At 38.9% G+C, this 14,576-nt stretch overlaps 1 protein-coding gene across 4 annotated transcripts in view; it reads left to right on the top strand.

Moving 5' to 3' along the window:
• The window catches only part of NIN (ninein), a 113,857-nt gene that overhangs the window by 88,838 nt on the left and 10,443 nt on the right, over positions 1–14,576 (top strand). For 3 of the 4 annotated variants that reach the window (XM_081340046.1, XM_081340045.1, XM_081340044.1), the window contains 4 exons: positions 476–589; positions 1,705–1,851; positions 3,303–3,479; positions 10,313–10,510. In XM_081340046.1, the coding sequence (XP_081196172.1) occupies positions 476–589; positions 1,705–1,851; positions 3,303–3,479; positions 10,313–10,510 (636 nt within the window). Of the gene's footprint in view, positions 1–475; positions 590–1,704; positions 1,852–3,302; positions 3,480–10,312; positions 10,511–13,625; positions 14,168–14,576 lie in introns of those variants that run through there. The other variant, XM_081340047.1, reaches the window with a different exon arrangement.

Genomic DNA, 14,576 nt, shown 5'->3' with positions numbered 1-14,576 from the left:
TCTGAAATGTACATTGCAACATCATAACACAAGTTTCACCTCTTATGTATTTATCTGCAACATCATGATGCAACTACAGAAGGGATGGAATTTACATCACAATGTTATGATGCACATTTCCCACTAGGCCTTTCTTGGTTCCCTTTTATAGATGTTCATACCTTAGTCTTTCCATTAAGATGTTGCAGACCACTGAGAGTTCAGCAACTCAGGAGGTTCACAAACATAATTAGTTCAAACTACTTTGGTGTAGACTGTTGAGACAGAAGAAAAAACTAATTTTTTATTTTATTTTAATTCCATTTATATCCCGCCCTTCTCCGAAGACTCAGGGCGGCTTACAAGCTTAGCAGTAGCCTTCATTCTATGTATATGCCTGCTTATTAGGGCTTTCACAATTTGCAGACTGCTGAAGCCTTGATAGCTGATTGTAGATACTAATAGCAATTCTGTCTGGGCTTTACTATCTTTGCAGGCAACTAAAGTGGCCTTCCTAGAGAGCCTCACTGCTTCTCTGAGAGAGGAGAAGTCATCATTGGAGCACCAGAATCAGCATCTGAAAGCACAAATGGCAGTATCACAAGACAAGGTGTGCTATTGTCCTGTTAAAAGATTTGTGTTTCTAGACAGTGGATGCACTTACCCATTGATAAAAATATTTTCTAATTGACTTAGAATTTAATAATTCATTTGATTCTGCACAGTTAAGCTGCATTGTTTGAATAGGGTCCGTAAGATTATCTGGGACACTACTCATCCTCTTCACAACCTGTTTTCCTTGTTACCTTCTGGGAGGAGGCTTTGTAGTATCTGCAGCAGAACATCCAGATTCAACCATAGTTTCATTCCATACAGCATTAACCTTGTGAACTCTCAGACTTCCTCCTTCCATTATATATTCAAGTTGGACAGTATTTAATATTTTATTGTTATGTACATGTAGGGGTGTAGGTCTATACATATGCTGTATGTAGTATATTTTAGGTGTGTGTCATGTATGTGTCTCACTTTGAGAGCGGGCAACTAAATTTCATTTTTGATATGCGCCATTGTGCCCACAGTAAAAAAATGACAATAAAGATTATCTTATTTATGATTTCTCTCCCACAAAAGCATTAGATTAGCATAATTTCTGAAGAGATGAACAGTATCGTCATTTATATCTTTGGTTCTCTTATGTTTGCTTGCTTCCAAAAATAAACCAAAAAATACTCTTTTTCCTCTGCTCCTGCCTGTGCATTTATGCATGGATGTCTCTATCTGCCAATTAAAGATGAAATTTTATTGAGCAGTAAAATGTCCTTCATAGTATTTTATATTCATGTCATGATTTTAAAAAACTTGTTTAGTAGATCATACTGATTGGTTCTGATTTATCTTTTCTTTCAGCTCCCATCTCTACTGAAATAGTCTATTCTGTATTACTTTGATTGCTTCACTGTTTGAAAAATATCTCAGGAACAAGAACTGTTTCTATGCACTCCGTTGCTGTAAAGGAGAGAAACAACCCATGTTTCTTTACTTTCAAGAACAGAGAATGTGTCTTTGATCTTATAAAAGATTTTCTCATCCTGAAATACATATTCTGTACATACAAAGTTTCTAACTGATCAGGGTAAATGTGTGTGGAAACAGCATCTTGTCTTTGCTGGAATAACAATCTATTAAATGCCTCCCCTTATTTTTTTTCTTTGGCCCTTTTAGATCCAGAATTTTGATGATATTGTGCAAAATGTCAGCCTTCAGGTATCCAGGCTCAAATCAGACCTGAGGGTTACCCAGCAGGAAAAAGAGAATCTGAAACAGGAAATGATGTCATTGAATAAGCAACTGCAGATGGCCAATGAGAAGGTACACATGGGTGGGAGGATTTGATTTCAATAGTTGTTGAGTCATCCTAGTCTTTCTTTAAAGGAATTTTGTGCTGCTATTTAGAAGCAGAAGTCTTCCCATATCTTTAAATGCAGGGGTTGACATGTTTAAATAAATTGACACATTTTAAGCATTCTTTCAAAACCCATCTTTTTATGCTGGCCTATCCTGCTGTTAATTAATATATTTCTTTTTAATGCATTATCTGTGTATGTACACACACACACACACACACACACACACACACACACACACTAGTACAACTATCACTAAACCCATTGCAGGATTTAGTACAATGACAACAATTTAATATTTGTTCAGTTACCATGAGACCAAAATAGCTGCATGAAATGCTTTATAGCTGTTCAACACTATAAACTCACACTAATTAAATATTCTAAACCGATTAAATTCTTCAATCAATCACACAGCTGGATTGAAATGAAAATACTTTTAGAGTTGTCTTCATCATTAGAGTAAATGAACAATGTGGATTAGATAGTCCTATTTGGAAAAATATCTGTTTAGGTTGAGTATATCCCATCTTTTCTCTTCAGAATCCCAGGTGGCATACGGAGATTTCCTCTTATTTATTCCCCAGCCAGAATTCTGTTAGGTAGATTAAAAACCAGTGTTTCTCAAATTTGGCAACTTGAAGATGAACTTCAACTCCCAGAAATGCACAGCCAGAGGAATAGAAGTTCCAGAGTTGAACTCCATATATCTTCAAGTTATCAAGGTTGAGAAAGCATTGGGTTAGATTGAGACAAAGTGATTAGTTTCTCCTACTTTAAGGATTCCACGCAATTCTCAGATCAAGTGACAACCTAAGTTAAGTGACAGGTCTCTTCAGTTCTAAACTAGATGCCTTAACCACTCCCCTGGTACATACTATAGTATGTGTGCTTTTTTCCCCAAATTAAGTTCTAGATACATGTCATAATTATCTTTTTTCAATGCATAGCAGTGTGAGAAATTGACTTCCACAATTCTTTTGAACCATGAATATAAGCAGTTGATAATCCATAACCTACGTCCTGAATGTTAAAATAATTTCATATACTTGATAAATGTTTATTCACTTTTTAGCAATTAGATGCATCACATCTGGGTTTGATTGTCTGCACTTTCAAACTATTACCATCCTATTCAAAATTCTTCACCATAAGTCCCAAATGACTCATGGCTATATTCACCTTCAATTGCAGAAGTTAACTTTTGTTTTGTCTTCCAATAGTCCTATAAGGAAGCCCTTTCTAATTCTTATGCTTTTTATGGTAATGTAGCCAGGTTAAGAGAGACTGACTTGCTCATGTCCATAAATATGAGCCAAGGTAGAAAATGGCTTTCAATCCAAGCCTCTGAGCGATCAATCTTCCTAGCTTGTATCATAAGTCTGACTCTGCAGTCTGCTTGTTTTCTTGCTTCAGAGTCGGTTCCTGGAAGCAGCCATGCATTCATCAGGCATACAGAATCAGCCGAAGAAGCTTTGTTGGGGTGAACTGGAGCTGATCAAGCAGGAGCAGCAGCTTCTGAGGCAGGAGAATGAGCAGCGGCAGAGGGAATTCCAGGGTGCCAAATCGGAGCTATCTCATTCTAGGGAAAAGGTGAATTGGAATACTTGTCAAGTGCTAATATGTAGGCAGCCCACCTTACTCCAAGGTCTTAGAAAAAGTAACAGCATTTCAGATGTCACGTCTCTTGGTAGATATTTGAATGACCAGCACTAGATTGACCAAAAATTGCTGACATTAGTTATTTCATCATTATAATTTCTACTGCTGAAACAAAGGAGTTGAATAAAGAGGATGGGAGGGAATAGGAAGCTCTGTTTGATTCTGATATTTAAAATGATTTGCCTTTTAAGTCTTATAGCTATATCTTTTTGCACAAGGCTCTGCTTAGTGAGCTTAAATAAATGAGAAGAATAGCTTCCACAAGACTGAATTACTATTTGTTCCTGTATAAAACCATTCCTACTCCTGGGGCCCATCTTAGTAAGTTAGCATGGACCTGGGACTGATACAGAGCAATTAATACAATAATGTAGTGAATTTAACTACTTTGCTGCAAGGATTCAAATGAATCTGCAGTGAAGAAAGTAAAATCACAACTGCTACTGTTGTTGTTGGCTTGGTTCATGGTACAATCTGGAAGGTTTCCCCTCTTTCAGTAGAGGCAACACTGCAGGCAAAAGAGAGAGGCCCCACATCACACAACTTGCATAAATGTATAGCAAGTGTGGGAATTTAATTTAATTTGGGATTTTTTTCTGATCTGTTGTCTGTAGCAGAGTTCCCCAACCTTTTCGGCTTTGCGACCTGGGGGGGAAAAGGGATGGTTTGCCGTGCGCAACCCTGTGTGCACAGCTCCATTTGCGCGAGTGAGGATGTGCATGCACACGCTTGCCCACCACTTCTGTGGCCTGGTTATGAAAGACTCAAGGCCCAGTAGTGGGCTGTGACCCAGGAGTTGGGGACCCCTAGTCTATGGAGATTCTCAATCATGCAGATGATGGTTGTCCCAAAGGTGCTTTTCAAAAGGCAACTGGACTATGTTTTTTTTCTTGAAAATGTTTCACTTCTCATCCAAGAAGCTTCTTCAGTTCTGACTGGTAGGGAATAGAAGGATTTATATTCTTTTATGATCTGTTGTACAGTAAATCATTTAGATTTATTAATGGGTCCCAGTGTACCTCCTCTTACCTGTTCTCTCTCTCCCTCTCTCCCTCTCTCTCTCTCTCTCTCTCTCTCTCTCTCTCTGTGTGTGTGTGTGTGTGTGTGTGTGTGTGTGTGTGTGTGAGAGAGAGAGAGAGAGAGAGAGAGAGAGAGAGAAACAGAGAGGATATTTAGATAGAGTAAATAAGAATATTACCAATCAGACTTAAATGCATGTCTGATGCTTTGCAGCTTGCCTAACATTGGTAAATAAAACCTTATTTGGTTATTGCTCTAGCCAGTTATGGCAGCTGGAATCTACTATTCCAACCATCATGCAACAAAAACACCAAAGCCAGTTACAGATTGTGAAATTCATTGAGCAAGAGAAGCTGAATGTGAATGGCTGCAGAAGGAGCTAGCTTTGGCCAGCAAGATCAGTTTTTGTTTTTTGGGTTTTTTGGGAGGAGGGGTGGCCTAGAAAAATGCACTTTCATTTTGCACTATTATTTTAAACTTTGAATTTATCACTTAGTTTTATTCCATCTTTCAAAATCTGTCAAATTATAAACAGTCGATTAGTTCCATTTATTTTTACAGTGCACATCTTTGGGACACATGTATACCAGTAGCTTCGGTCAAACTAGTTCCCAGGTTCCAAAAACACAAGCACTACATTCCCAGTAATGGTTTTATGGCTGGTCAATTAGCTGCAATCTCTGCCATAAGCAACCAAATGGCTGTCTATCACTATGTAGACCAATGGATAGTGATGCATAAATGAAGCAACTGCTACGATCCATGGCAGAAGGTATCTTTGCGATGGAAAGCAATCTATACTTGTTGCTATAGAAGGTCAGAAGCAAGAGAAGGATACTGCTGCCATATCCTTCTTGTTCATTTCCTGGAGATCAGAGAATGTTGGCAAAATGATTATTATACTTTAGATTATGGAAGTTAATATACAATTCTGGTTCTTTTCACCAAAGCAAGGTATGAGAGGTTATAAAATCTAGACCATGCAGACTTTTGACCTGTTTTAGCTGGGGACCTTATATTCTCAATTTCTGTATCTGTTGGAAGGATGGAAGCTTTATAAACAATACTTCATTCCCATCCCTATAAGCCTTGCAACTCTAAGGATTATGATGAAGTTCTAGACAATTTGCTAGATAACCTCTCTGTTGAACTAGACTATTAGAAAAGATCTATTTGGTTACAAGTTGACTATGCCTGCAGGTATGTTTTGTTATTTTTGCTTGGCAGAGTTGAAACTAAATAAATCATGCTACAATTTTTTCCCCTAAAATGATACTAAAATCCTCGGGCAAGTCCAACAGAGATTTTCAGAGTGGCAGAAGAATTAGCTGAACTTGTCTTGATTTAAGGATATACACTCAGCAAAGGAACAGAATCTTCTCAGCCACGAGTGAGACTGGCCTTGAAGTTTTCACCGATGTAGATTTTGCCGTAAGAGATGTGAACATAGCTGAAACCAGATTTCAATTCCTGTTGGCTTGTGGATTTCACTGAGTGATTTTGAGCTAGTTATACCCTCTAACTATTATTAGACTGGCACGGTGGCTCAGCAGTTAAGACACTTGGCTTGTCGGCTAGAAAGCCAGCAGCCCTGGTTTGAGACCTGAGAGCACACAACAGGGTAAGCTCTTGTCCTTGCCCCAGCTCCTGCCAACCTAGCAGTTTCGAAAGCATGCAAATGTGAGTAGATAAATATCACATGAGCACGGAAATGTCTTCAGACAGCGCTGGTTCAATGCCTTGAAAAAGAGACAAGCACCACCCCTACATTCAGCAATGACTAGCAGAGTAAAATCCACAGGGACTTTTTTTATATACCCTCTAAACCTTACTACCTCAGAGTGATTGAAGTAATAAAATTATAGGAGATCTTAAAGTAAGTCACCTTGACTTTGGACAGAATATAAATGTAATAAATCAATAGTTTTGTGGAGAAGCAGTGGCGTAGCGTGGGGGGTGCAGGGGGGGCCGGCCGCACCGGGCGCAACATCTGGGGGGGCGCTCCGATCCGAGCCGCCGGGTCGCCGCCCACTGTAGAGGGGGGGGGTGCAAATTACTTGCCTTGCCCCGGGTGCTGACAACCCACGCTACGCCACTGTGGAGAAGGGAGCCATTGGGGAGGGGAGAGGGTGTTTGGAAAGTCAGGTTCAACAGAAAATAGTTTCATTAAGCTTAGCATCTGAGCTCAAGTATTTCATTTTCAGTTTTAATCACAAAAAAGATCTAAATTGTCCCTCTGGAGCAGACATTTTACTGCTGAATTTTAATGGCACAAAAGTTCAAGCAGCTTTGCTTTCAATCAATTCTTAAATCAAAATTTTGTCTCCAACAATGGCACATTTTGTGATCCACATGAATTCAGAAAAGAAACATGTTGCACGATTTATTCTGATTCTACAAATTGCTGTGTGTAAGGCCAACAACAGTCACCCAAGGTTTGGAAGTCGGCCCAACTTACTGCTGCTCTGACCATTGGAAGAGTGATCAGAAATATTGATTCAGCTCCCATCCGCCCTTTGCTTCTGACATTTAACTGGACACATCTTCACATGTTCAATCACCAGCCAAAAGATATTGAAACCTGTTCTTACTTTTAACTCAAACCAGATCTCTTAAGAAGCTGAGCTCTGTGCACATTAAATGTGCAGGACACGCTTAGCCCAGTCTATGTTCTCTTGAAGAGAATAAACTCAAAAGAGTGTCTCCTTTTACATATTCTACCAGCAACTGTTTTCTGTTTCTCTGAAAAAGTCCTTGTCTTTTTTGTATTTGATTACTCTTTTTCTGTGCAAGTTTCATTTGGCTTTTTTTTGCCCTTTGATTCCCATAATTGTCTCTCTATCTTGTGTTTTTTCCTTCTTTCTTTCTGGCTAACCTGTGCCTAGACCTTGGTGGCTGGAACTAGCAGAGACGAACACAGTGCTCTGCCTGACTTAACATGTGAAGGTAGAACCAACTCTTTTTTTCTGTAATCCCACTGCATGAAGAGAAAAGAAATGACATTACCGAGTACCTGCCATGTCATCTTTCATTTGTTACAGACCTGATCATTAAGGCAATAACCTGCCTGATCTGAAGGAGCTACTCTTCATTTAAATGACCATCAATGGTCTTGCTCAAGTATCATAGGGATAATAGGCAAAAAGGGAGCTTCTGCAGCAAGTAATTTCTCTAGTTTTTAAAGTCTGCACTTTCCAAGAATACGAGACAGGGCGCTTAATACAAAACCAAAAAAATGAAAAGTGGCTCTTAGATTCCATTTTCTTTTTTTACCCATTTTTTGTTAATTGTTGGATGGATTGTTTATTTTCATGAGATAACTGGAATTGGTCATCTTTCCATGGTTTCCCAATTGCATGCCCTTAGTGGAATGGTGAGATTGATATTTGCATGGCCAGGTTTGCTGATCTTTGATGATCTCCAAACTATGTAATTTTCCCTATGTTTCTTTACTTTGTACAGCCAAGTGAGCCATATGCGCAGGGAAAATACTCTTTGTAAGTTAATTGTGATTACAAGATCTTTCTCCAATGTGTACTACATTTTGAGCTCCAGCTAAATTTCCAGTGAAAGTTGTGCTGATGATGAATATGGTGATTGATACCTTGTATGGTTTTACACAAAGTTCAGAGCATGTGAACTGGATGTGCATGCAAGAGAACAGTTGCACATGCCCTTTCCATTTCATTAGACCTCCATTCTACCACATATAAAAGACATATCAAAAGATTATTTATGTAATTCCAGGTGACTTTTCCCAAAGGAACAATCAGTGGATTAAACATAGTACAAATGTTTTATCTGAGGCTTCATATTTGATTTTCTACAAATACTGATTTGAATTATTTTTCTGTAATAATTCTAATGCAACCTCAACCAACTTGGTGATTTCCAAATGTGTTGGAATACAACACTTAAAGACTGGGAATTTTGTCTGGGAATTCTGGAAGTTGCAGCTGAACCAAAGAGCATCAGATTAGTTTCTCAAAATTGAATGTAGCATAAACTGGTTCTGATATTTTGGGACAAAAACTAGTAAAATATTCTAGCAAATAACATATCAAAAGCTTTCTCACATTGTTCAAGATTCTAATACTGTAATTCACTACCACTTTAAAACTATTTTTGTTATATTGCTGTATTGCCTTAAGAGCTACAGGTCTCTATAGAGTTTACAGCATAAAAGCATTACTTTTGAGTTTGTGATTAGCAAAATGTATGGTTGGTTTTATAATGAGAAAAATCTCCAACTAAAACTGCAGTTATCAATGTAATCCTAGAGTTTTCTTTTCAAAAGGCCTGCTGAGTTTAATGCTATTCATTCCAAGGTAAAGATATATACAATTGCAGTCTAATCTGGGGAGTGGGAGTGGGGAGGTGAATTCTTAATAACATTTGGCAATCAATTATTTTTAAGCTACATCCTAAAGTCAACTGCTTTTAGCTGTCTTGGTGATGTCTAAGTTGGGGACTCATAACACAGAACTGGAAAGGTATTTTTGCTTCCTTATGAATTTACTGTGTATGTCTTCCAACATATTTTCTAAGCTCAATTAGTTAGAAGAAACAATAAAAAAGATTACAAATTGTTATATTAAAATAAAGCTTTAGGGATATGTGATGCTTCAGATCCAAAGCCAATAATGTGCTTTGCAGGGACATGGATGTGCACACCAAGACTCATTGTTTCTATGCCATCAGGTCAGTGTTGAGTCTGAGCAATCACATAGAAGGCTTTTTCAGAAGGATCTGCCCCAACTGGCCCTTCAGGGCTCCCAGCAATGCAGCCATTGCCTCTGTCCTTCCCTGCTCCTCTTATCTTTCCTTTTACCATTCCCAGCATTGTAAACTTCTCAAGGAATTCCTTAAGGAAGCAACATTTTTTTTCCTGAGCTAGCGTTGTGAATCTGGGAGAAGATGTTTTGAAATTAAAGAGGCACCAAACGTGTGTCCATACCATTCCAAAGTCCCCTTTGGGCTTCAATTCCAAATTGTGGCACTATCTTATGAAGCATGAATGTACACAGCAAACCTCCATTTAACAGAACAGCATTAGAAAAGTATTTTACTCCTGTCAAGGGCCATACTCTCTTTGTTACAATCTACAGGCTTTATGAAGCCAAAATTGTGCAGGTGACCCTCTTTTCTACTTTCCTTCTGAGGTTCTTCCAAAGAGGTGTGCTTCTCCTAAAGAGATTCTTCCTTAACTAACCACTAAATGTGTTCAGCTGAAACTCCATCATCCCCAGCCAACTTGACTGATACTGTCTGGCACTGACGGCAATTAGAATAAAATACTCCTGGAAGGGACCTGATTGGATAAAGCGTCTTAAAACAACAAACCTAATGCCGTGTGTGTGTGTGTGTGTGTGTGTGTGTGTGTGTGTGTGTGTGTGTGTTAGGGTCCATTCCTCCTTTGGTCTGGGGCATGGCAGAAGGTGGTTGAGGTTTTTTTGGCCTAGATCTCAGATGAGGAGGCTTTCCTCTTCCTCATCCCCATGCCTTTTCTTCCCTCTCCTCCTTGACCCCCTTGCAAAAAAAATGTTACTGCGTGGGCTGTGACAGTGTGCAGAAGAGTAAAATTGTATGAGTGTGCACACACAATCTAAAGGGAACATTAGACCAGTTACTGGGAGTCCACCTTTGCATTCTTCCTGACTGAACTTGGTGCTCAGATGATGAGAGGGGGTTCTTGTCAACCCTGCATCTCTTTTATATTTCCCTACCCATCTTGTCTGATACAGCTGCTTCACTCAAACTCCAGCATGATGCTTAGCCCACCCCAGCACCCTCGAGAACTGCAGGAGATCCAACAAGGATGTCCTGTTGTCCCGTCCGAACAATACCAGCAGCTCCAGCACCAGTTCCTACAGGCGGAGAGGAGGTGTCAACGCCTGCAGGAGGAGCTTGAGAATCAGCCTTTGGAAACAAACATGCCCCAGGTATGTTACAGTCTGTTTCTTCTTCACTGAATGTAGATTAGTCATTTACCACTTCACTTTTTCTTCATTGTGTCCCTTTCTCTGTTTATGCCAGTTTCAAATTTCTAATTCTCCCCGAGTACTTAACAGATGTAATCCCTCCATATATTGCATCAAAGCATGCTTTCTTCTTCATAATTAGCATTTTCTCATCAACTCACTTAGGTAATTATGTCCATGAACTTTCAGAACTCCAGAACTGAAGGACATCAGAAAACATCTAATGTTTCTGTTCAATGCAGGATCTGCTAAATGGCTTTGGACAAATGGATATCTAATATCAGTTAGGACAAGGGTCCCCAACCTCTGGGCTGCAGCCCACGACTGGGCTGCGGCCCATTCAGAATCAGGCCTTGGAAGTGGTGGATAACTGTGCGCACGTGCAGCTCCGCTTTTGTAAGCAGTGGGCAAATGAACAATGCTCCATTTGTGCAAACAGCAGATGCGTGCGCCCGGCCCTCATGCAAATGGAGCTGTGCATGTGTGTGTGCCTGCCGCTCGCACAAATGGAAATGCACACGCACTCGCCCGCCACTCACATGTAACCATGCCCTGTCCTCCCCCCCCCCCAGCAGGTCCGCAAAGTTGGAAAAGTTGGGGATCGCTGAGTTAGGAGACCTCTGGGGAATGATGCAGCTTATTCTATTGGTTGACAGCCATGCCCTCAAAAAAATTCTCCTGGTTCCAGGTTTGAATATATACTTCTCTAGTTTCATCTCATTGGTTCTTGTTCTACCATCAGTGACAGAGATAATGTCTGCTCCTTTCTTTATATGAAAACCCTATGAATACTTGAAGACTCCTACTATATTTCCTTTGAGTCTAGTCTGTTGCAAGCTAAACATGTCCAGTTCTTTTCAACATTCTTTGTAGGACTGACCATCTTAGTAGCACCCTTCTGTACATGCTCCAGTTTGCAGTGCCTGGAAGTGAACATAGTAAGATAGCAGTTTTAATAGAAATGGAAGAGCAAAATCTTCTATTGGATTACCTGTATGTAGCAATCTAAGCTGCTGGTGTTTTTCAGCTGAATATGGCAATCATTTAATATGAAGACATGCTGCATAAGTCAACTTTTCATTTTGCAGTGTGTCTCTGCATCAAAATGATTCCATCTTTTATAATGAAACATTCAGACGATCTGTAGCCATTCAGATTTTGGAATCCAATTCCAGTCTGACCCCAGTTAGTGAAGATTCATGAGAATTATCCTTTAGTAACAGTTATATGGCCACAGGTTTCTCCCTCACATACAATTCTAAAAAATGGACTGGGCTTCCTTGTATTCTGCTTATCTGTATCATTTAATTACAAAAATGCTAGCAATCTGACATATCACTACTAATCCATGGTTTAAAATTAAGTAACCATAGATTAAATGTTAATAATAGAAATGGAGGATCCAGTAATAATTCTGATTTATGATAATTGCCAATATACAACCCTATTCTATCTTCTACTTATGAAACACTGGAAGATAGGATAAGGGCTTTTTACTTAACTTATAGCTGACACTGACGTGTTGAATTTCATCTGAGATTTATGCTGAATCTTCCTCCTTCTCCTTCCTTTCTCTGCCTGATTCCATCTTTTGGATAAATCATTATTTATTTATTTATTTTATTTTATTGCATTTATATACCGCCCTTTCCCTGAGGACTCAGGGCGGTTTACAGGGAGTTAAAAATCAACCATACAAAAGTTAAAACCCAATTTAAAAAATATTAAATCAACCCTGTACTATTAAAAACCCCAATTAAAATAAATATCTCCTCAGCCTGGGCCCGAGAGCTCAAAGAGCCAGGTCTTCAGGCCCCGGCGGAATGATCGGAGGTCGGGAGCAGTCCTCAGCTCCACCGGCATTATGATTATTATTGTTGTTGTTGTTATTATTATTATTATGATTATTATTATTATTATTATTATTATTATTATTATTATTATTATTATATGATTATGATTATTACATCTGAAGTAAGATACTTTGGTTCACATTTTCCTCTAAACCTTAATTGAAAAGCAAGATTTGAATAGGCTTCTAGTTTTGCGGTGTGGGCAAACTACAACATGTGTAAATGATAGCGTGATCAGTCTGGATGTAACAATAAATGTCGGCTGACCTAAATAAGGAACGGGGTGATCATGCAAAGAGAGGAAGATATGTATTAGCCTGTTTAGAATTGGCAATGAACCTCACCCCAATGTAAGAAAATAAAGAGTCATTAGCTGTGTGGTGCTTGCTCTTTTTAAAGAGCTATTGATCTTTAAAGAACTACTGTCTGCAATGCATGACCTATGTGGGTATGTGTGATTTCCTTGTTTTTGTAATGGGCAGTGACAATAACTTTCAGGAACAAAAGGACAACGATCAGAGAAAAGAAACTTGAGTTCAAAGAAGAAATGTAATTTAAGAAAACATCTCAGACTTGACTTCCCTAGTTCTCTTATGGATAAAGGCAGGGAGCAGGGAGATGCTTTCAGACTTGCAAGAGTTTGCTAAGGCAACCCTATAATAAAAGTAGAAATCATAGCTTTTGTTTCCTAGTCTAGTCTTACACGAAGGGCTGACATCCAACTTATTAATAAAAGAATTAGGGAGGCTCAAGTTTGACATGTTTTCTCAAACTACATTTCTGCTTTGGACTCAATTTCTTTTATCTGATAGCAATAGCACTTAGACTTATATACCGCTTCAGAGTGCTTTACAACCCCCTCTAAGTGGTTTACAGAGTCAGCCTATTGCCCCCAACAATCTGTGTCCTCATTTTATCAACTTTGGAAGGATGGAAGGCAGAGTCAACCTTGAGCCGGTGAGAATCGAACTGCTGGCAGTTGGCAGGGTTAGCTTGGAATACTGCATTCTAAACTCTGCGCCACCATGACTCTTCTGATCAGTTTTGGTTGCAGTTCTTCCTCCTGTTCCTCAAAGTTAACCTCACAGCCCATTGAAGGTCTTGTGTTTGTCTTGTCTTGATGTAATGCTTAAATGGCACTGAGTGTTTGTGCTGCTTAAGTGTGATGTGCTGTTTTCAAAGGCCTGCGGGTCAAGTGTGTCCTCCTTGCCTTCTTTCCCCAGGCTTTGCTTCCGGAGCAACGATCATTGCATGCAGATACGTACAGGCGGATTGGTCATCTCTGACACCCCTTGGCTTCTAACGCACCGCATTCCTTACTCACTATAACTGGCATAAGCTGAGAAACCCAGGGATCAAATCACATTTCTTGTTAATTTAAAATCATCTTTAAAAAAATAATAATAATCTGTCTTGTATTTTTCCCCATCCCTTATTTATTTGTGTCAGAATCTATTTTTATTAGGGGGAATGGGGTGAGAAAGAATCACATCTTTTTTATTTCAAATGTTTTTAATTTTGTTATAAGTCAATTTCATTATTTATGCTATTTAAAAATGGCTTAACCACGGGAGTTTGTAAAGAGAAACACTTATTTTGCCCCATCAGTTGTATACTGTAAGTATTTTTAAATTAAATGGTACTAAATTTTTTATATATTGGATTTGGAGAAGAAATTTTGAGTTATTTATACAAAATTTTGTACAAGATCTATAAATACTTTTTAAACAAGGAAAGAGCAAAACTTTGGGGCTTGTAACTTGATAAATAAAATACTCATTTTTAAATATCTCCTTGTCTTTTTGTCTTACTAATTAATAGGGTTTTTGGATGCATTCCTCGATGAAGCTGGAGTTTTTATTAGGCTGAGTCATTTTGCTATAGAAGTTCAATTAAGGGTATGTTTCTCCCCTTGGCAACTTCCAGATGTGCCTATTGTAGTTCCCAGAATTCTTAGTAATAATCATTTTAGTAATTTCTGGGAGACAAAGTCACACATCAGAGAACTGCCAAGTCTGGAAAACACTGAATTAAGGCAAAACCATAGCTCAGTGATAGAGCACATATTCTATATGCAGAAAGTCCCAAGTTTTAGCTAACATCTCTAGTTATGAGTAGAATACTCCAGTCTGAAACCCTGGAGAGTTGCAAATAATCTGCAAGAAAGTGCACTC

This window comes from Vipera berus (assembly GCF_964194415.1).
Source record: "Vipera berus genome assembly, chromosome: 1".
In the NCBI taxonomy this organism is placed as follows: Eukaryota; Metazoa; Chordata; class Lepidosauria; order Squamata; family Viperidae; genus Vipera; species Vipera berus.
The sequence above is the reverse complement of the archived record's forward strand: the minus strand, read 5'-3'. Positions and strand labels throughout refer to the sequence as shown.